This window comes from Chlorocebus sabaeus, chromosome 9, assembly GCF_047675955.1.
Source record: "Chlorocebus sabaeus isolate Y175 chromosome 9, mChlSab1.0.hap1, whole genome shotgun sequence".
In the NCBI taxonomy this organism is placed as follows: domain Eukaryota; kingdom Metazoa; phylum Chordata; class Mammalia; order Primates; family Cercopithecidae; genus Chlorocebus; species Chlorocebus sabaeus.
Genome location: NC_132912.1, coordinates 35304193 through 35327357, shown reverse-complemented (window position 1 = coordinate 35327357; position 23165 = coordinate 35304193). Strand labels below are relative to the sequence as shown.

At 33.2% G+C, this 23165-nt stretch overlaps 1 protein-coding gene across 1 annotated transcript in view; it reads left to right on the top strand.

Moving 5' to 3' along the window:
- Positions 1-23165, top strand: part of CCDC7 (coiled-coil domain containing 7) — a 453173-nt gene that overhangs the window by 202355 nt on the left and 227653 nt on the right. The window contains exons 20-22 of the mRNA XM_073018860.1: positions 9828-9926; positions 20218-20328; positions 21023-21124. Of these exons, the coding sequence (XP_072874961.1) occupies positions 9828-9926; positions 20218-20328; positions 21023-21124 (312 nt within the window). The remainder of the gene's footprint in view (positions 1-9827; positions 9927-20217; positions 20329-21022; positions 21125-23165) is intronic.

The window sequence follows — 23165 nt, the reverse complement described above, 5'->3', positions numbered from 1 at the left end:
GAGAAGAATGTATATTCTGTTGATTTTGGGTGAAGAGTTCTGTAGATATTTATTAGGTCTGCTTCTGTAGATGTTTATTAGGTCCAGAGCTGAGTTCAAGTTCTGAATATCCTTGTTAATTTTCTGTCTCATTGATCTAATATTGACAGTAGGGTGTTAAAGTCTCCCAATATTATTGTGTGGGAGTCCAAGTCTCTTTGTAGGCCTTTAAGAAGTTTCTTTATGAATCTGGGTGCTTCTGTATTGGGTGCATATATATTTAGGATAGTTAGCTCATCTTGTTGCATTGATCCCTTTAGTGTTATGTAATGCCCTTCTTTGTCTCTAAAGCCTGTTTTATCAGAGACTAGGATTGCAACTCCTGGTTTTTTGTTTTTGTTTGTTTGTTTGTTTTTTGTTTTCCATTTGATTGGTAAATCTTCCTCCATCCCTTTATTTTTAGCCTATGTGCGTCTTTGCACATGAGATGAATCTCCTGAATACAGCACAGCAATGGGTATTGACTCTTTATCCAACTTGCCAGTCTGTGTGTTTTAATTGGGGCATTCAGCCTGTTTACATTTAAGGTTACTATTGTTATATGTGAATTTGATCCTGTCATTATGAAGCTAGCTGGTTATTTTGCCCATTAGTTGATTCAGTTTCTTCATAGTGTCAACACGTACAGATTTCTTACATGCATATATTTCATAGTGTTGAAATCTGGGCATTTAGTGTACCCCTCACCTAAATACTGAACATTGTACTGAATAGGTCATTTTTCAACCCTCCCACATTTTTTAGTCTCCAGCAAAACCTGTGGATTGACTCATCCTGCTTTCCACAGCTGGTACTCACACACACCACTGGGGAAACTGAGGGTGGAACCACCACCTTCTGCCATCAGCACCTGCACATGTCCTTTGGGGGGCCGAGGAGTTTGATCTATTCCACCCACTGCTGCTTTCTATTTTTCCACTCTGTGTGTCCATTGTACCTACAGTTTAGCTCCACTTATAAGTGAGAACATGAAGTTTTTGATTTCCATTTCTGAGTTATTTCACTTAGTATAATGGCCTCCAGTATAATCCATGTTGCTGCAAAAAACATGATTTCATTTTTTATGGCTAAATAGTATTCCATAGTGTGTGTGTATACACATAACTACACCCACCCACCACCACCTCCACATACACCACATTTTCTTTATCCATTCCTCTGTTGATGGACACAGGTTGATGATTCCATATCTTTGCTATTATGAATAGTTCTAGGATAAACATATAAGTGCAGTTATCTTTGTGTATAATGATTTTTCCCTTTGGGTATATATCCAATAGTGGGATGGCTAGATCAAATGTTATTTCTATTTTTACTTCATTGAGAAATTGCCATGCTATTTTCCATAAAGGTTGTACTAATTTACATTCCCACCAACAGTGTATAGTGTTCCCTTTTCTCTGCATCCTTGCCAACATCTGTTGTGTTTTGCCTTTTTAATAACAGCCATTCTCACTGGTGTAAAATGATATCTCATTGTGTTTTTTATTTGCATTTCTCCGATGATTTGTAAGTTTGGACCTTCTTTCATAGTTTGTTGGCTGCTTCTGTGTCTTCTTTTGAAAAATGTTTGTTCAACATTTCCCTTGCTCACCTTTTAAATGTTTTTTTTTTTTTTTTCTTTGTTAAGCTGTTTGAGTTCTTTGTGATTCTGGATATTAGCCCTTTGTTGGATGCATAATTTACAAATATTTTTTCTCATTCTGTACATTGTCTGTTTACTCGATTGATTGTCTCCTTTGCTGTACAGAAGCTTTTTGGCTTAATTAAGTCCCATTTGTCTTATTTTCATTTTTGTTGCATTTGCTTTGAGGACTTGTTCATAAATTCTCTGCTTAAGTCCATGTCCAGAAAAGTTTTTCCTAGGTTTCTTCTAGAATATTTATAATGTCAGGTTAGTTTAGGTCTTTAATCCATCTTGAGTTAATTTTTGTATATGGTGAGAATTATGGGTCCAATTTATTTCTTCTGTATATAGCAATCCAATTTTCCCAATGCTGTTTATTGAATTAGGATATCTTTTCCTCAGTGTAAACTTTTGTTGAATTGGTCAAAAATCAGTTGATTGCAGGTATATCGTTCTTTATTCTGTTCCACTGATCTATGTGTCTATTTTTATACCAGCACCATGTTGTTTTGCTTAGTCTAGCCTTATAGTATAATTTGAAGTCAGGTAATGTGATGCTTCCAGCTATGTTATTTTTGCTTAAGATTGCTTTGGCTATTTGGACTCCTTTTTTGATTCCATAATTATTTTCTCGAATTCTATGAAAAATGATGATAATTTGATAGAAGTTGTGTTCAATCTGCTGATTACTTTGGGTAGTATGGTCATTTTAATGATACCGTTTCCTTCAATCCATGGGTATGGGATGTTTTTCCATTTGTTTGAGTCATCTGTGATTTCTTTCATTAGTACATTATAGTTCTCCTTATAGAGATCTTTTCTCTCCTTGGTTGAATATTCCTAGATATTTTATTTCATTTTTATAGCTATTATAAATGGGATTGCCTTCTTGATTTTGTCCTTGACTAAGTCATTATCAGTGTGTAGAAATGCTTCTGATTTCTGTACATTAATTTTGCATCCTGAAACTTTTCTGAATTGATTTATCAAATGTAAGAGGGTTTTTTTTTTGGTGAATTCCTTAGGGTTTTCTGGATATAAGATCTGATAATCAGTGAACAGGGATAATTTGACTTCTTCATTTCTAATTTCGGTGCCTTTTCATTTTCTCTTGCCTGATTGCTCTGGTGAGGACTTCTAGAATTATGTTAAATAAGAGTGGTAAAAGTGGGCATTCTTGTCTTCTTCCAGTTCTTGGAGGGAATGCTTTCAACTTTTGCTCATTAAGTAAGATGTTTGCTGTGGATTTGTCTAATATTACCTTTATTATGTTAAAGTATGCTCTTTCTATGCCTAGTTTGTTGAGGATTTTTATCATGAAGGGATGCTGAATTTTATGGAATGCTTTTTCTGTGCCTATTGAAATGATTATATGGTTTTTGTCCTTAACAATGTTTATGTGATGTATTTTGTTTATTGATTGATTGTTCGAGAGTTTTAGCTTTTTCTGGTTCAATCTTGGGTGTTTGTATATTTCCAGAAATTTATTTATTTCCTCTAGGTTTTCTAGTTTGTGAGTGTAGAGTTGTTTTTAATAGTCACTGATGATATCTTATATTTGTGTGAAATCAATTGTAATATCTCTTTTTTCATTTCTGATTGCTTTTATTGAGCTCTTGTCTCTTCTTTTCTTGGTTAGTCTACTTAGTTGTTTCTCAATTTTCTTTACCCTTTCAAAGAACCAACTTTTTGTTTCATTGATTATTTGTATTTTATTTTGTTTTCTATTTCATTTGGTTCTTCTTTGATATTTGATATTTGATGTTTGTTTTTTTCTGTTAACTTTGGGTTTGGTTTATTTTTTTTCCTCCAGCTTTTTGAAGTGTGATGTTAAGTTATTAATTCGTGGTCTTTCTACTTTTTTGTTGTAGGCTTTAATACTATAAACCCCTCTTAGCTTAAGCTGCTTTTGCTGTATCTCACAGGTTTTGGTATGTTGTGTTTTCATTTTCATTCATTTAATAAAATTTTAAAATTTATATCTTAATTTTTTCATTGACCCAGTGATCATTCAGAAGCATACTGTTTAAATTTCCATGTATTTGTATCGTTTCTGAAGTTTCTCTTGGTATTGATTTCTAACTTTATTCCACTGTAGTCTGAGAAGACACTTGATATGATTTCGATTTTTGAAAATTTGTTAAAACTTGTTTTGTGGCTTTGCTTTAATATGGTCTACCTTGGAGAATGTTCCATCTGCTTATCAAACTAAAGTATATTCTGTAATTGCTTGGTAGAGTGTTCTGTAAATGTCTATTAAGTCCACTTGGTCTAAAATCCAGTTTCAGTCCAGTGTTTCTTTGTTAAATGATCTGTCTAGTGCTATGAGTGTGATGTTGACGTCCTCCTCTATTATTGTATTGCTGGGTGTTTTGATGTTGGGTGCCCACGTATTTAGAATTGTTATATCCTTTGCTGAATTGATCTCTTTATCATTATATAATGTCTTTCTTTGTCTTTTATTACTGTTTTTGATCTAAAGTCTGTGTTATCTGATTTAACCATATCTACTTGTGTTCCCTTTTGGTTTCCATTTGCATGGAATATATTTTTTACCCCTTTACTTTTAGTCTATATGTGTCTTTATTGGTAAGGTGAGTTTCTTATAGGAAGAATGTAATTTGATCATATTTTTAAATCCATTCGGCCAATCTCTATCTTTTAAATGGAGCATTTAACCTCTTATATTAAAGGTTAATATTGATATAGGAGGCTTTGTTCTTGTCATATTTTTAATTATTTTCAAGCTGTTTTAAATTTTTTTATTTTCTTCTCTTTTTGTCTTTGTGGTTTGATGAAATTCTGTTGTGATTCCATTTGATTCCTTTATTTTCCTCCTTTGTGTGATTATTTTATAAAAGCTAAGTTTTATATTTCTGCATGTTTTCATAGTGGTGATTATCAACCTTTCATTCCCGTGTCTAAGGACTCCCAGTGTTTTCGGCAGGACCAGTCCAGTCACCAAAAATTTTTAAAGTATTTGTTTATCTGGGAAAGACTTTAGTTTTTCTTGACTTTATGAAGCTTATTCTGGCAGCATATACCGTTCTCGACTGACAGATTTCTTTTTTTTTTCTCTCAGCACTTTGAAAACGCCATCTTACTTTCTTCTGGCCCGTAAGTCTTCTGTTAGTCAGATGTGGTTTCCTTTGTAGGTCACCAGCTGATTTTCTCTTTCTAACTTTAAAATTCTTTCTTTCACTGACTTTAGACATTCTGAATATATATGCTGTGGTGATTCCTTTTTGCAATGTATTTGCCTTGGGATAAGAAGTTCTCCGCAATTGTTTCCTTAAATTATTTTCTAAATTTTTTGATTGCTCTTCCTTCCTCATGAATACCAACAATGCATAAGTTCTATAGCTTTATGTAGTCCCAGACATCTCAAAGCTTCATTCTCTTCTATTCTTTTATCTTTATTTTTATCTGACTGGGTTATTTCAAAGACCTTTCTTCAAGTTCTGAGATTTTTTTCTTCTATTTAGTCTATGATTGAAGTTTTGAATGTATTCACTATTTCCTTCAATGATTTTTTTGTTGTTCTAGAATTTCTGCTTGGTTTTATTTTATTTTATTTTTCATGGCCAAAGCCTTTTAGTAAAGAGAGTAATTTTATTTTGATAAAAAGTATATTTCAAAATAAAAACATAATGTTAGTAAATCCTAAAGCATCAAGTAACGTGAAAAACATAGTAAAACTTGTGAGCCATGTAAGAGAAAAATGACTTGTACATCTATAAAACCAAAGAGATTCCATTATAAAGCTACTCGAATTGATAAAAACAGAGTTCAACAAAATGGTAGGATGAGATAAATATACAAAAATCAATAGCTGGCCTGTATAATAACATTAATATATTAAAATTATGATGAAAAAAGAAATAGCATGGAAAATATAATAATGGTAGGGAGCACAGTGGGATCAATATTTGATCAAATTAGTATCAAATTTATTTAGAAGAATAAAACATATAGAATAACACACATGTGCACACATACAGGCATATACGTTAAAGGCAAGAATAATGAGGACTAATTAGCCCTACCAGATCTTAGATTATCTTATGCTTGAATAATTAAAGCAGTGTGGTATTGATGCAAAAACAGACAGATAAATGAACAAAATAAATAACCTTGAAATTGATCCTGGGCTCAAGCAATCTTCTTCCTGCTTCACCCTTCTGAGCAGCTAGGACTACAGGCTCGCACCACCATGCCAGGCTATTTTTTTTTTTTTTTTAATTGTAGAGACAAGGTCTTGCTATGTTGCCCAGCCTGGTCTCAAACTCTTGGTCTCAAGTGATCCTCCCACCTCAGTCTCCAAAAGTGCTGGTATTACAGGCATGAGCCACTGTTCCCAGCCCTTCAATGTATCTTTTTTTTTTTTTTTTTTGAGACAGAGTCCTGCCCTGTTGCCCAGGCTGGCATTCAGTGGCATGATCTTGGCTCACTGCAACCTCCACTTCCCAGGTTCAAGCAATTTCCCGCCTCAGCCTCCCCAGTAGCGGGGACTACAGACATGTGCCACCACACTTGGCTAATTTTTGCATTTTTAGTAGAGGTGGGGTTTTGCCATGTTGGCCAGGCTGGTCTCGAACTCCTGGCCTCAAATGATCCACCCGTGTTGGTCTCCCAAAGTGCTGGGATTATAGGCATGTGCCCAGCCCAATGTGTCTTTTAATTCTGTTATTGCATTTTAGGTTTTCTTGCATTGTTTTATTTTGGTGATCTTTATTTACATTCGTGATTTTATCTCAAATTGGTATTCTCATATAATTTCCTGAACCTGTTTTATAGCATGATAATATCATCTTCTACTCTACTGAAGTTGCCAGTTTTGAAAATAATTTTTTTAGAGTTATATTCCATAATTTTGGAGGTATAATTTCCTTCTTCCTTTATCATATTTTTTTTTTTTCCGTTTTATAGTCACCCTCACATTGGATTTTTGTGTGTGTGTGTGGGTAATTCCTCCGTAATTCTGGTACTTGATTGTCATTTATAATTTTGGTGTTTTTGTGAATGTTTTAATCTTTCTACATATTTTAGTGAAAAGTATGGAGAGACACTGCCAGACACTGTTGATTTTGTATTTATATTTAAGAACTTTTCCACTGTCCAGCCATGGCTGACTGAGCCAATCCATTCTGTGTTTAGCAGTGTCTGATTAAGGTTTAGATACTGTTAAGTGGTTGTCTCAGATGTTACAGACTAAAGGGAGAATTTTATCACCATATGATATAGCTGGAGAGGTCTACAGTCATTGTTACTATTTTCAGCAGTGCAACTTAAGAAGGATACTGTGTCTCTTCATGATTGTAAATATGGTATATAGAGTTTTGGTGTCTTAATAGCCAAAATAATACCATTAAGCACAGAAACATTTGAGCTGAGTTTAAGCTTGACATTGGAAGTTTTGATAAATTACTGAATATAATCCCATCTCCAACCTACTCTAGACTATTCTTAAGAAATAATGTGTTTTAGTTTTCCAGGACAAAGCTGGTTTAGTCTGATTGTTTCAATGTAATTACTAATAGCAACCCTGTTGTTTTCAAGATTATCAAGATTTAGATGATAAATTATGTGGTCACTTTACTTTGAAGGATTTTATTTCTGATCTTCTTACAATCATATTACCCATGTGATGTAGATGCTTTCATGAATGAAATACTTCCTTACCTTATGCTTCCATTACCGTCTCTTGAAGATACCGCTGTCTCATCTTTATACCACAAAGAAAACTTCTGTTTTCAAAGATGTTTTTGTTAGGATTCCCAATTCGTGTCCCAGATATTGAGGACAATTTCTAAAGTCTTACATGTTTTCATTATCTGTCTGCTGCCACCACTGTATTAGTCAGGTTTTCCCCCAGAAACAGAACCAATAGGATCTGTCTGTCTATCTGTCTATCTCTCTATCAATGTATAGATACATGTGAGGATATTTATTATGAGAATTGGCTCACACAATTATGGATGCTGAGAAGTCCCATGATATGCCATCTGGGAAAGGTAATAATGTAATTCAGTCTGAATCTGAAGGTCTGAGAACCAGAGGTGCTGATGGTGTAACTCCCACTCCAAGGTCAAAAGCTTAAGATCTGGGAGGCCATTGGTTTGAGTCTTGGAATCTGAAGGCCCAGCAATCAGGAGCTCCAATTCCAAGGGCAGGAGAAGATGGATATCCCAGCCAAGAAGAAAGAGAGAACTTATTGCTGCTCTGCCTTTTTGTTCTCTCAGGCCCTAAGTGATTTGGATGACACCTGTCTACATTGGTAAGGGTGGATCTTCTTTAGCCCATCTACTGATTCAGATACTTATATTTTCTAGAAACACTCTTTATAGACATACTGAGAAATAATGTTTTACTGGCTATCTGGTCATCTTTTAGCCCCATCAACTTGACACATAAAATTAACCATCACAAGCACCATTGTACTTAACAGAGCTTGTCAATCTTAGATCTCACAAATTCAAATGTTCACTCAATTTATGTGTGTTTTATCTCTCACCTTTCCCTATGGAATTCAGTTTGTGAATGTACTGTCTTCTGTGTATGCTTCATCCCATATTCTGAGATACTTTTTGACTCTTGGCTAACTCTCACTCTCATGATCTCAGTTTCAGTTACAGCTTTAGATAAAAGTCCGTGTCTTTTTTCTGACATTGGACCCATAGAGTCCAATCTACTTGCTGTGGCCAGTTTTAGCTACCCATTCTGGATTTTTTTTTTTCTCAAATAGACAAATTCAGACAAAGGAAATATGAGATTTAATGAAGAATTATTGTATAAATAGATTTGTATTTTAATGAAACTAACCCATTCCTACCTAACTCAACCCAAGCCTTCTCTTACTTGGGCAGCAATTTAGATAATAGACTGAAGAGGCAAATTTGTAGTTAAGAATAGCTGCAATGATAGTGAAGATGTACTATAGGGGTGGGAGTGGTTCAGAATTGAATTTTTCTTTAGGCTATAGAATTGACAAGTCTTGATTAAACTGATCTGTTAAATCAGTGTTTCTCAACCTCTGCACTATTGACATTTTGGCCCAGATTATTCCTGTGGTGAGAGGCTTACCTATGTATTGCAGGATGTTTAACAGCATGCCTGTTCTCCATCCACTAGATGCTAGTAGTGGCCCTCAGCTGTAAGAAAGAAAAACATAATTGAGCACTGTCAAATGTCCCCCTGGGGGGAAAAACACCTCCAGTTGAGAACTACTGTGTTAAGTAAATGGCATATGCTTTGTCTTGCAAACTGTTACAGGGTCAGCAATAATTATTTCTATGATAATAAGTTTAAAAAGTAGATATTATTCATAATAATAAAATGTTTTTATGCCTGAGGATTGCAAGGTTGGTTTAACACTTGAAAATTAATTACTGTAATTCACTACATTAGCAGAAATTGGCATACTTTCAAATAGTTGATGAGAATTCGCAATCTCTCTTCTGAATGTTTGTGTCATACATCATGTTGTTCTTCTGTTTTATTTTCTCATCAAGTTTTCAGCATCCCCTACATATCAGGAATATTGATTTTGTTAACTTTTTCCTGCCATATAGATTGCACGTGTCTTTCCTAGACTCTTACTACATTTTGTTACACAATTAAAAATATTGTGTTATTAAATGTACCCATATTTCTTTTGTGAATTCAGGAATTCCTTTTTTATTTAAAAGAATCTTGTCCTTCCAAATGTTTTATAAAAATTATCCTATACATTCTGAAATTTTATTTTGTTTCACAGTTGGATCTTTATTGCAATTGGATTTTATTTTTGTATTTGATATGTGATAGGGTATATAACCTGATTATGTGAGCTTCATTTATTAAAACATATTTACTATAATGAATATAAATGCCATTTTTAATATCTTTTCATTTTTATGTATTTCTATTTTAGATTTCTATTCTGTTTTATTGATACAGTTATCTATCATTGCACACTTTGTTTTTAATACTTTAGTAAGTTTTAATGTCTTTATTTTCACTCTTCTACAATCTGCTTCTCCCTTAGTTGCCTTACCTGAATAAATACTATTAATAACTCTGTCAGATACTGCTTTAGTCCATCTGTGTTGACATAAGAAAATACTCGAGGCTAGGTTATTTATAAGGAAAAGAGGACTTATTTTGTCTCATGGTTCTGTAGGCAGTACAAGAAACATGGTGCTGGCATCTGCTTCTGGCGAGCGCCTCAGGGAGCTTCTACTCGTGGAGGAAGGTGAAGTGGGAGCAGATGTGTCATACGGTGAGTGTGGGAACGAGAGGGTAATGGGAGAGGTGCTACACACTTGAACAACCAGATTTCACCTGAACTGAGTGAGAACTCACTTCTCCCCAAGGGGATGGTGCTAAACTATTCATGAGGGATCCTCCCGTATAATCCAAACATCTCCCAACAGGTTCCCCACTTTCAACACTGAGGATTACATTTCAACATGAGATGTGGAGGGGACCAGTATCCAAACCATATCAGTTATTCAGTCGGAAAACCTTAAGTTTTTCTTGACTGCTTACTTTCTCTCACAATCCTTATTCAAGGCATTAGAACATTCTTTTCTTTCTTTTATCAAAATATGTAAAAAATTCCACCACTTTTCACCACCTCCACCACTTTCACATTTACCGTCTTAGTTTATTCTATTATCTTTTTTGTTGTCCTGGACTATTACAATAGTTGCTTGATTCCGACTTTTCTAATCTTGATCACATAGAAGCCAGAGTGGTCTTCTTAAAATATAAATCACATTCTCATTCTCTCCAACTACTTTCCAAAGAGCTGCAGGCTTAGCATACACATTGTCTGCCTTCCAAGTTGTAGCAGTCAACAGTTCTACCAAATGGCATGTTGTTTCTATTTGTTCCTTTGCCTTTTAACAATCAAATGCTCAACCAATGCCACTAATTTTAAATTTATTGATTTAGGTAAGGGTATTCTCAGTGCTTCAAAAGCAGTGTCAAAATCACAATGCTTTAATATAACTAAAGTTTATGTCTCTCTCATCTAATAGTTTAATGAGAGTCAGTGGATAAGTTTCTTATCCATAGAGTCATCTGGTTACCTAGACTCCTTCTATCTAGTGGCTACATTCCATAAGGCTTAGGAGTCCTCCATTGCATCTTCCCAACTACTTGGAATGAAAATTTATAGAGCAGGTTTTAGAGGACAGACCTGGGTGTGTGTGTGTGTGTGTGTGTGTGTGTGTGTGTGTGTTGATTACTTTTTCATATACTTACTGGCCATTTGTATGTCTACTTTTATGAAAAAGTCTATTTTGGTCATTTGCCCATTTTTAATTGGATTATTTGGGGTTTGGTGTTGAATTGCTTGAGTTCATTATATTTTGTTTTTATATTAATTCCTTATCAAATTTATGATTTCTGCCGATCCATAGATTGCCTTTTCATTTCATTGACTTTTTTCTTTGCTTTGCACAATTTTTTTTTTTTTTTAGTTCTTCACTACTCTGCAGAGGTTCTACTTGTTTATTTTTGCTTTTGTTGCCTGTGATTTTGGTGTCATACCCAGAAAATCAAGAATTATGTCAAGGAGCTTTTCCCCTATGTTTCCTTCCAGATGTTTTATGGTATTATGCTTAAAATTTTAATTCATTGAATTGATTTTTGTGTATGTGTCAAATAAGTGTCCAATTTTATTTTTTGCATGTGGATATCCAATTTTCTCAACCTGATTTATTTAAGAAATTATGTTTTCTTCATTGTGTATTGTTGGCACCCTTGTCAAAGATTAATTGACCATATATGCCTAGGTTTATTACTGGGCTCTTTAACCTATTTGTTTGACCTATGTGTCTGTTTTATTATTATTATTATTTTTATGTGTCTGTTTATACGCCATTACCATACTGTTTAAATTTTATTTATTATTTGTTTTATTATACATTGAAATTTATAGCTGTATTTATTATGGGGTATGAAGCAATGTTATGATTTATGAGTATAATGTGGAATACTTAAAGCTAATTAACACATCTGTCAGCTCAAATATGAACTTTTTTATAGTGAGAACATTTGAAATTTACTCTCATAGCAATTTTCAAATGTGCAATATGCTATTATATTCACCATGCTGTACAGTAGATATCAAAGAAATCTTTATTCCTCATGAATAACTGAGATTTTATACTTTTTGACATCATGTCCTTATTACCCCCACCTGCAGCCTCTGCAGCCACCATTCTGCTGTCTTCTTCTATGAGTTCAGTTGTTTTATCTTCCACATGTAAGTGAGAACATGTGGTATTTGTCTTTCTGTGCTTGGCTTATTTCACTTAGCATAGTGTTCTACAATTCTATCCATGTCATTGCAAGTGACAGAATTCCAGTTTTAAAGGCTGCATAGTATTCTACTCTGTCTGTGTACTACATTTTCTTTATCCATTCATCCATTGATAAACAGGTTGATTCCATTACTTGGCTATCATGAATACTGCTGCCTGCAGTGAATAAGGGAGTGCAGACATTTCTTTGACAAACAGGTTTTAAACTTTTGGGTAAATACCCAGAAAAGCAATTGCCAGATCATATGGTGGTTCTATTTTTAGTGTTTTGAGGAACCTCCATATTGTTTTTAATAGTGGATGTACGAGTTTACATTCCTGCTAACAGTGTACAAGAGTTACCTTTCCTCCATATCCTTACCAACATTTATCTTTGGTATTTTTGATAATAGACATTCTGACCCATGTGAGATGACATCCTATTGTGGTTTTAATTTGTATTTCCTTAATGATTAATGATGTTGAGCTTTAAAATATATATATATCTCTTTTCCATTTTTGTGTCTTCTTTTGAAAAATGTACGTTCAGTCCCATGACCCGTTTTTTAAATCGGGTTTTCTATTTTCTTACTATTGAGTTTAGTTCCTTATATATTTTGTGTATTAAATCCTCGATGAATGTATGGCTTGTACATGTTTTCTCCTAATTCATAGGTTGTCTCTTCAAATTATTAATAGTTTCCTTTGCTGTGCAGAAATTTTTCAATTTTATGTAATCATACTTGTCTATTTTTGCTTTTGTTGCCTGTGCTTTTGGGGTCAAATAAAAAAAAATTATTATCTATACCAATGCTGTGCAGCTTTTACTTTATGTTTTCTTCTAATAGTTTTACAGTTTCTGGTATTACCTTTAGATTTTAATGTGAGTTTAATTTTTGTAAATGGTGTGAGATAACGGTTCAATTTAATTCTTTGCTTGTGGGTGTCCCATTTTCCTAACGCTATTCATTGAAAACTATCCTTTCCCCATTGTGTATTCTTAGCACCTTTGTTGAAAATCAATTGGCTATATAGGTGGGTTTCATGTCTGCATTTTCTGGCCTGTTCCATTGGTTGGTGTGTCTGCTTTTTTTTGCCAGTACCATGCTGTTTTAATTACTGTAGTTTTATAGTATAGTTTGAAATTGGGTAATAAGATGCCTACAGCATTGTTCTTTTTGTTCATGGTTGCCTTGGCTATTCGGGTTTTGTGTGTGTGTGTGTGTGTGTGTGTGTGTGTGGTTCCATATGAATTTAAAATTTTACTATGTCTGTGGAAAGTGACATTGAAATTTTAATAGGATTGCATCGACACTATAGATTGCTTTGGGTAGTGCGGACATTTTTAAAAATCATGGGATATCTTTCCATTTATTTGTGTCTTCAATTTCTTTCATCAATTATTTTATCATTTTTAGTGTACACGTCTTTTACTTCTTTGGTCAAACTTTTTCCTAATTTAGTTTTTAAATAACTTTATATTAGATCATTCTCTTCATTTCTGTTTTGGATAGTTCATTGTTAATGTATAGAAACACTACTGATTTATGTGTGTTAATTTTGTATTGTGCAACTTTACAGAATTCAACATTTTTTGATGGAGTCATAAAGATCTTTATGTATAATATTATATTGTTAACAAACAATGATAATTTTATTTCTTCCTGGTCTATTTGTATACCTATTATTTCTTTCTCTAGCCTAATTTATTTGGTTGGGACTTCTAGTACTAATGCTGAATAGAAGTGGTGAGAGTGGGCATTCTTGTCTTGTCCAGATCTTAGAGGAAAGGCTTTCAATTTTTAACTGTCGATTATAATGTTACCTGAGGGCTTGTCATATATGACCTTTATTGTGTTTACATACATTCCTTCTAAATGTAATTTGGTGAGAGTTTTTCTTTTTTAATCATGAAAGCATGTTGAATTTGGTCAAATGCCTCTTCTGCATCTATTGAAATGATCATGTGCTTTTTGTCCTTTAGTCTGTTAATATGATATATCACATTTATTGGTTTGTACATATTGAACCTTCTATGCATCCCTAGGGTAAATCTCACTTGACCTTGATAGGTGATACCTTTAATGTGTTGTTGAATTTGGTTTGATAGTATTTTATTGAGGATCTTTGCATCTATGTTCAGCAGGGATATTGGTCAGTAATTTTTTTTCTTGTAATGTCCTTATCTGGTTTTGGTATTAGGGTAGTGGTGGTCTAGTAAACCGAAATTGGAGGTATTCCCTCATTTTCAATTTTTTGGAACAGTTTAAGAAAGATTGGTATTAATTCTTTTTTAAATTCTTGGCATAATTGAGCACAGAAGCTCTAAAATCCAGGACTTTTCTTTCATGGTAGAGTTTTTCTTACTGACTTAATCTCGTTACCAATTATTGGTCTGTTCAGATTTTCCATTTTTTTACTGATTTAGTCTTGCTTGGTTGTATGTTTCTAGGAATTTATTGATTTTTCTAAGTTATCCAGTTATTGGCATGTAATTGTTTAGAGTAGTCTGCATTTTTTTGGGTTTTATGTTACATCAGTTGTAATATCTCCTTTTTTGATTTTATTTGAGTCTTTTTAAAATTTAGTCTACCTAAAGGTTTTTAAAACTTTACCATTTCAGTGGCTCAAGCCTGTAATCCCAGCACTTTGGGAGGCCGAGACGGGCGGATCACGAGGTCAGGAGATTGAGACCATCCTGCCTAACACAGTGAAACCCCGTCTCTACTAAAAAATACAAAAAACTAGCTGGGCGAGGTGGCGGGCGCCTGTAGTCCCAGCTACTCGGGAGGTTGAGGCAGGAGAATGGCGTGAATCCGGGGGGCGGAGCTTGCAGTGAGCTGAGATCCGGCCACTGCACTCCAGCCTGGGCGACAGAGCAAGACTCCGTCTCAAAAAAAAACAAACAAAAAAAAAACAAAAAAAACTTTACCGTTTCAAAGAATAAAGTCTTAGTTTCATTGTTCTTTTGTATTGAATTTTAGTCTCTATTTCATTTATTTCTGCTCTAATCTTCATTATTTCCTTTTTCTGCTAACTTTGGCTTAGTTCATTCTTTTTTTTTCTAGTTCTCTGAGGAATAATGTTAAATTGTTTATTTGACATCTTTCGTCTTTTTTGATATAGATATTTATTGATATAAACTTTTCTCTTAGAACTGCTTTTGCCATATTCCATATCCCCTAAGTTTTGGTATGTTGTATTTTCAGTTTGATTTGTTTCAGCTTATGTTTTAATTTTCTCTTTAGTTTCTTTATTAACACATTGGTTTCCAGGACCATATTTCATTTCCATGTATTTGTGAATTTTCTAAAATTTATTCTGCTATTGATTTTGTAGTTTCATATCATTGTGGTGAGAAAAGATATTTGATATGATTTCAATCTTCTTAAATTTGCAAAGGATTTTTGTGCCTTATGTGTGATCTTTTCCAGAGAATGGCTGCATGTGCTTGAGAAGAATGTTGCATTCTAGTGCTGTTGAATGGAATATTCTGTATATATCTACTAGGTTCACTTGATCTAACGTATAGTTTAAGTCCAATGTTTCCTTATTAATGTTCCATCTGTGTTATCTGTCCATTGTTGAAAGTGGAATATTAAAGTTCTCTGCTATTATTGTATTACAGTTGTTTTTCCCTTCAGACATTTAATATTTGCTTTATGTTTTTAGGTTCTCCAGTATTTGCAGCATGTATGTATTTACAAGTGTTACATTCTTTTGATGAATTGACCCCTTTATCATTATATAGTATGCTTCTTTGTCCCTTTTTACAGTTTTTGACTGGAAGTTTATGTTTTTGATATAAATATAGTGACCTCTGCTCTCTTTTGGTTTCCTGGGGAGATAACTACTGAATATTGGCAAGTTTAAAAGTCACTTTTTTGTTCTTGTGGTCTAGGAGACTCAGGAGTTCAGAGCTCTGTCAGCTCCCACAGGTAGGTGATTTGATAGTCAGTTTCTTGGGTGAAGGCTACAAAAGTCGGGGTCCTTGATGTATGTATAAACTACGAGAGAGAGAGTCCTCAGATCTGGATTTATTGCTGGAGGAAGCCAGGGAAGAATGTGCGGGGGTGCTCACTATTTTGTTCAAGCAAGCAGAAGTCTCACACCCTCCTAGCAGTTGGGGAGACTTTTGGTCTGGAGTTGTCTTTGAAGCAAGCCAGAGAAGCAGGTGCAGGGAGTAGGCACTTTTTCCTTTTTTATGTATATATTTATATCAAATATATATATATAGATATATTTCCATATATATGCAATATATGTGGGTACTATATATATGAAATATATATATGGGTGCCATATATATGTATATGAAATATATATATGGGTACCATATATATGTGTATGAAATATATATATGGGTACCATATATATGTGTATGAAATATATATATGGGTACTATATATATGTATGAAATATATATATGGGTACTCTATATATATGAAACAAGCCCCTTACTTCTTGGGAAGAAGCTTGTAGTAGGGGCTTCCTTCCTTATTATAAGGTGCTGTTCTCAAAGTGGGGTTAGTACAGGGAGTGGGGTTAGTGCAAGGAGTCCTTTTCTCATTGCTTATTTTTGTTAGATAGATAAAGCAAATGTTAGAGCTAAAGAGAGAGATAGACCCCAATACAATAATAGCTAGATTTCAGCACTCCGCTTATAACATTGAACAGATCTCCCAGACAAAAAATCAGCAAAGGAACTTCGAACTTAATCTGCACTATAGATTGGGTTAGTAGATATTTAAAGACTATTTTATTTATTTGTTGCAGAATATACATATTTCTCAGCACATGGATCATTCTGATCTATATAATATTCATTACTGGGTTGATCCAAAATAATTGTAAGTTAAGATCAATTTTTATAATTTATATGCTGTGTCAGTTAGAAAATATAGCTCCAAATTCTCTGAGGCCTCTTTCAGTTAGGAAATGGGGTCTACCCAAACTTCTGTGAGTTTAGCTGGCTTATATTCATTTTCATTAATAGAATAGATAGAAGTGATGCCATGCGGTGTCTGCCTGGCTCTTGGCACACAGTCTCTGAAAGATTTATCTTAAGATATTTTCTCTCAGAATCTCTCAGCTGCCATTCTATGAGAAGCTCAAGGCAAAGGAAGGCCCCATGTAGGTTCTCTGGTTAACAGCTTTAGCTGAGGCAGACATGTGAGTGAGTGATTAAACCTCTAGATAATGGTGTCATTTGAAGCAAAAAAAATTTAATTTTGAAGTTCAATTTATCTATATTTTCTTTTGTTAACTTGTGCTTTTGGTGTCATATCCAAGAAACCATTGCCTAAAGCAAAATCACGAAAATTTACTTCTCTATTTTTTATTAAGGATTTTATAGTTTTAACTCTTAATATTTATGTCTGCAGTCCCCTTTGAGTTGCCTAGAGTGTGAGATGAGGGTTCATATTTATCCTTTTACCTCTAGATATTCAGTTCCCAGCACTAGTTGTTGAAAATACTATTTTCTCCCCACTGAATTTTCTTAGTGCTCTTGTAGAAAAAATTGCTTGGCCATAAATGTAAGGGTTTATTTCTGAATTCTCAATTCTATTCCATTTATGTATATCCTTTGCTTATGCCAGTGCCACACTCTTGATTATTTAAATTTTGTACGAAGTTTTTACATTGGGAGTGAAAGGCTTCCATATAGTTTTTTCTCATTTAAGATTGTTTTGGTTGTTCTGGATGCCTTAAATTTACATATAAGCTTTAGTGTTGCCTTTTCAATTTCTCCAAAAAAAAGCACTAATTGGTGTTTTAATAGGGATTAAGTCAATCTGTAAATCAGTTGGAATGTATTATCCTTTTAACAATATTGTCTAACAATACATAACCATAGGATGTCTTCTCATTTATCATATATTCATCAATTACTTTCAATGATTCTTTGTATTTTTAGTATACAGGCCTTTATACTTAATTTTTTAAAAGTCATTCTTTAACTGTTTTATTTTGATACTATTGTTAGTTTTCAAACTGTTAATTGCTAGTATATAGAAATACAAGTGAGTTTTGTATATTGATCTTATAATTTGAAATCTTCGCTAAATTGATTTCTTCTAATAGGTTTATTATTTCCTCTTTAGGATGTGTTTGTGTGTGTATAGGTGTTTCTTAAATTTCTTTATAAAACATTTGTAAGTTGAGAGGTTTACTTCTTCCTTTTCAATCCAGATACATTTTATTTCTTTTCTTTTTTCTGGGAGGGGGTGTCTTGTTTCTTTGGCTAGAAACTCCATTGTAGTGTTAAACAGAAGTGATGAGACATCCTTATCTTGTTTTTGACTTTAGTGGGAAAGCATTAACCATTAAGTTTGATGCCAGCTATGAAATTCCCTTTCATTTTCAGTTTGTTGAGTGTTTTTCTAAAGAAAGGATTTGGACTTTGCTTTTTTTCAGACTATTGAGATGATTATAAAGGGAATCATTTTTAAATATCATTTAGTATATCAATTGGTTTTCAGTTATTAAACCAAGCCAGCATGGGATTGTTAATTTTTGCTCTTGTTTTCTTATTCTTTCTTTTATTTATATAAATAAATATATATATATTCTTTCTGCTTACTTTAATTTAATGTCCTCTTCTTTTTCTAACTTATAAGATAGAAGTTTTGTTGACTGTGGTCTCTTTTCTTTTTCAGTGTAAGTTTGCAGTTGTAAAATTCCTCTAAGCATCACTTTAGCTGCATCCCATAAGTTTTCATGTGATGTGTTTTTGTTTTTCTTCATCTCGACCTATTTTCTAGTCTCCCTTATGATTTTTTCCTTGACCCATTGGTCATTTAGGAGTGTGTTGTTTAAATTCCACTTATTTGTGAATTCCTCAAATCTTCACCTGTTACTGACTTCTAATGTTAGTTCATATAGATTGAAGAACACCTTTTGTATGAGTTTAATACTATTAAATTTATCAAGGCTTGAGTTGTGGCCTAACATATTGCATATCTTAGAGATTTCCAAGTATATTTTAGAGCAACATGCATTTGTCTGTTGGGTGGAGTCTTCTATGGGTATCTATAGACTTCCAATGAGCTCTACTTAGTGTATTGTATTCTTCAATTCCATTTTTTTCTTGATCTAATGCTTAGTTGTTCAATCTGTTATTTAAAATGGGATATTGAAGTCTCCACCTATGATTGTTGTAGTATCTATCTGTAATTGCTAAGGATTGAGCATGAAAGATCACATATAGGATTTTAACCTGGAGCTGGGCTCCTCAATTTGCACAGACACACTGGGCTCCTCAGTTTGCATGCACGCACGCGCGCACACACACACACTCATATTCATACACACATATTCTTATGTACACGAACATGCATATACATACAAATAAACATATTTAGAAATCAGGAGTTCTCATGGACATCTTCAATTCCAGTTTATCCTCTCAGGTCTTATTCTTACCTTCCTTCATTTTGTAAGTATTTGTTTTCTTTTCCACAGTGTAAACCTGACTGAACATTAATGACACACGTACTCATTTGCTTTATCCTCTAATGCTCCTCAATTTGTTTTAGAATTGCTTAGCTCATAGCACTAGAAAAACAAATTTACTAAAATATTTTTTGATTTTATTTGCACCCCACTCTCTTGACCAAGACTAATATTTGTCAAATTTTTATTCACAGGTTACTTGAATTAATGCTTTGCTTTTTTCCTCAGTAGGTTCATTTATTTCTTTGAGTTATAGTTTTCTTTCTAATTCTATTGATTTAGCTTTGTGTGTGTGTATATATATACACACACATATATAGGAATTATGCATTAACTTACTTCCCAAAGTGAAAAATATGCAAAAGGTATACTTAGAATAGTTTCATTCCTCCTGTATCTCTTCCCTTTGTATTTCTCCAGTAAAGGTAACCATGTATGTTGTTTTCCGGTTTGTTTTTCTTGTATTACATTTCATGAAGGCAATTTTCTGTCTATTTCAATATTTTTCTTCATCTCTCCTTCATTCTTATCTAAAAGGTAGCATTCTAGATATGCATTTTTTCTATTTTCATTTATTTGCCTTCTGCCTACTTAACATTATGCCTGGAAATAATGAAACAGCAACATACACCTATTAAAACTTCTCACAATTTTCATGTGAGATCTATCTCAGTGGTAATTTACTCATCACTTTATGAGAATGAGAGAAAATGCTGCTGTGTACCTGTTTAAAATGTGAAATTTGGAGATTTCACAATAGATCTCTTTCTCTATTTGGTAGACTAAATGAATCTTTTTATGTAGCTTACAGTGAAGTTCCGGATGAAAATCTTATGGTTGAAAATAAAGATTCGGTAACAAAAGTCCAAGTAGAACAAATGAAACAAAGAACGTTTAGTATGGAAAGACGCAAGGGTAAGTATAATAATTATAGATATCTTTACACTATTTTATTTTATTTTTATTTTTTGAGATGGAGTCTCACCCTGTCACCCAGGCTGGAGATTGTGGCGTGATCTTGGCTGACAGCAACCTCCACCTCCCAGGGTCAAGCGATTCTTCTGCCACAGCCTCCTGAATAGCTGGGATTACAGGTGCACACCATCACACTGGCTAATTTTTGTATTTTTAGTAGAGACTGGGTTTCACCATGTTGGTCAGGCTGGTCTCAAACTCCTGACCTCATGATCCACATGCCTTGGCCTCCAAAAGTGCTGGGATTACAGGCGTGAGCCACTGCTCCTGGCCCTTTACACTATTTTAAGTTAACTCATCAGAAGGTCTTTTTTCTTTGGGTCATGAATATTTGAACATATAATTTGTAGAAATTTTATACTTTAACCTAAATGTGAATACTGCAAAATAACTAGAGAACTAAAGTGAAAGCTTTGATACCTTTTGGTTGGTATTTGCATAGTCAGTGACTACTATGTAAGAAGATTGCCTACACATGAGAATTTTCTGCTTCACATCCAGGGTCTGTTTTAACGAATAGCTCACTGCTATAACTTCCTAGTCCTATTCCATTAATTTTACACAAATAAGAGGAAGTATTGCTGATTACTTGACGTATACCGAAGTTTTATCGTAGATCTGTTTTTCTATTTAGCGAGTCTTACAACCCCACAATCGCCTGAGGACGTGGTTTTAGTCTCAAGAAGTCAATCTGAAACTAAAAATCTTGAAACTACTGGAAATGAGAGTTTTCATTGTAAGTAGTAAGTTTAAAATACTATAAAATTATTTTCAATTATATTCAACAGCTCTTTTTATGCTTCATGAATATATCTACAACTATTTTTTTGTAATTATTTTGTATATACTTCTAGATCTATACTGGTCTGTACAATGACTGAATTAGATGTGTCAATTTTTCCACTATGATTGTGAATTTCCTTGTTCCTTTTTATAATAATGTCAGATTTTACTTTATATCTTATGACATTTTATTATTAATGTGCATATAAATTTAAAATTAACAATCTTGCTGGAAGAAATAAACTTTTGTCCTAATGAAGGGACCTGCTTTATCATTTTTATAGCTTTTGTTTGTTTGCCTTAAAAACTATCATGTCTCCCTGTAATCCCAGCACTTTGGAAGGTAAAGGTGGGCGAATCTCTTGAAGCCAGGAATTCAAGACTTGACTGGGCAATGGAGTGAGACCCTCATCGCCACAAAAACAAAACAAAACCCAAAACAAACAAACAAACAAACAAACTATCACATCTGCTATTAATGTAAATCTACCAACTTTCTTCTGATTGGTGTTTGCATGATACATTTTATTTTTCATCCTGGTAACTTAACATTCCTGTTTTTTTTTGTGTGTGTGTGTGTGTGGTTTTTTTCTGTATCTCTTGTATGAAGCTTATAGTTGTATATTTTTCAAATTCAGTCTAATATTTTTTGTCTTTTAATTAGCTCTCATAAAACACATTTAGTCTTATTATTGATATTTCTATGTTTAAGTATACCATTTTCTCTGGCCTTCCTATTTTATCTGCCTGATAAGTTTATTTTAGTCTCCTTTATGCTCTATTACTTAATATCATTACATACTTTTTCCTTGGACAAATGATACCAAATATTTTAAACTTTATTCTAAAGATACCTCTGTGTATGTATCTAAAAAGTAGCATAAAGCTTATACTTCAACTGGATGGTATCTATTAATAATTTATTACCACAAAGTCTGATGTGCTTATATCATGTGAAGTGAGACAGTATTATTGAGTCATTAGCATTTATTGCAAGTCTAGTACTTACACCACAGATCTGGTTTTCATTTAGTTCTTAAAAAGATTTTCTTATTGTATCCTAGAGTATGGGTGAAGAATTAGATGAAAATATTTTGCCTGACACTTAGAGTTGTTAGAAGAAAAATACTCAGCAGTAAATATAATGATGAATATTATTAAGTAATTTTTAATTAAAGTTAATTTTGAATAAATTAAGCAGAATTTGGTTTATGGATGTGTATCATGTTAGGACTGTACAAACATTCATTAAATTGTGCCATTTAAAGTAGTATTTATTTCTTGATTTCCTTAAATTTTTTGTTTGTTCTGACATTTACTAAGAGAGGCATGTTGAATTCTCCTCCTATTATTTTGGATTTATCTATTTCTTCTTGTAGTTTTGTCTTCTTTTTAAATGCTGCTTATGTTATTGGTGCATGTGTATAAAAATTCTGTATTTCTGGCAAACTCAACTTTTTCATTTTATGAAAGGAACCATCTGAATCTCTGGTAAGGTCATTTGCCTTAAATTCTATTGTGTCTGACATTGACATACTATGGTGATTTTTGTTAGTGTATGCATGGTGTATCTCTTTTCATCTACTTGTTTTCTATCTTTCTGGATTTTTATAATTTACTGATGTGGCTTATAAATCGCTTAGTTTTTTTTTTGTTTGTTTGTTTGTTTTTTTACAAATCCAGTGTGAATGTCTTTTTGTATTCCTAGAATATGTTTGAATGTTTTAATGTGAAATTATTATAATTATTGACATATTTGGATTTAAATATTTTGAGCTGCTTTTTGTTTTTTCTACCCAATCCATGTTTACTTCTCTTTAATTTATTTCTTTATGTTGGAATCTTTTTTTATTCATTCTGATTTTTAAATCAATTTTATCTGTTTTAAAATGTTTAAACTTTTTAAAAAAGGTTAATACTCTTAGAAAAATAAAATTGACTTTCAACTTTTTAAGTGTATATAGTATATGAAGTAATAGAGTGTTTCCACATCC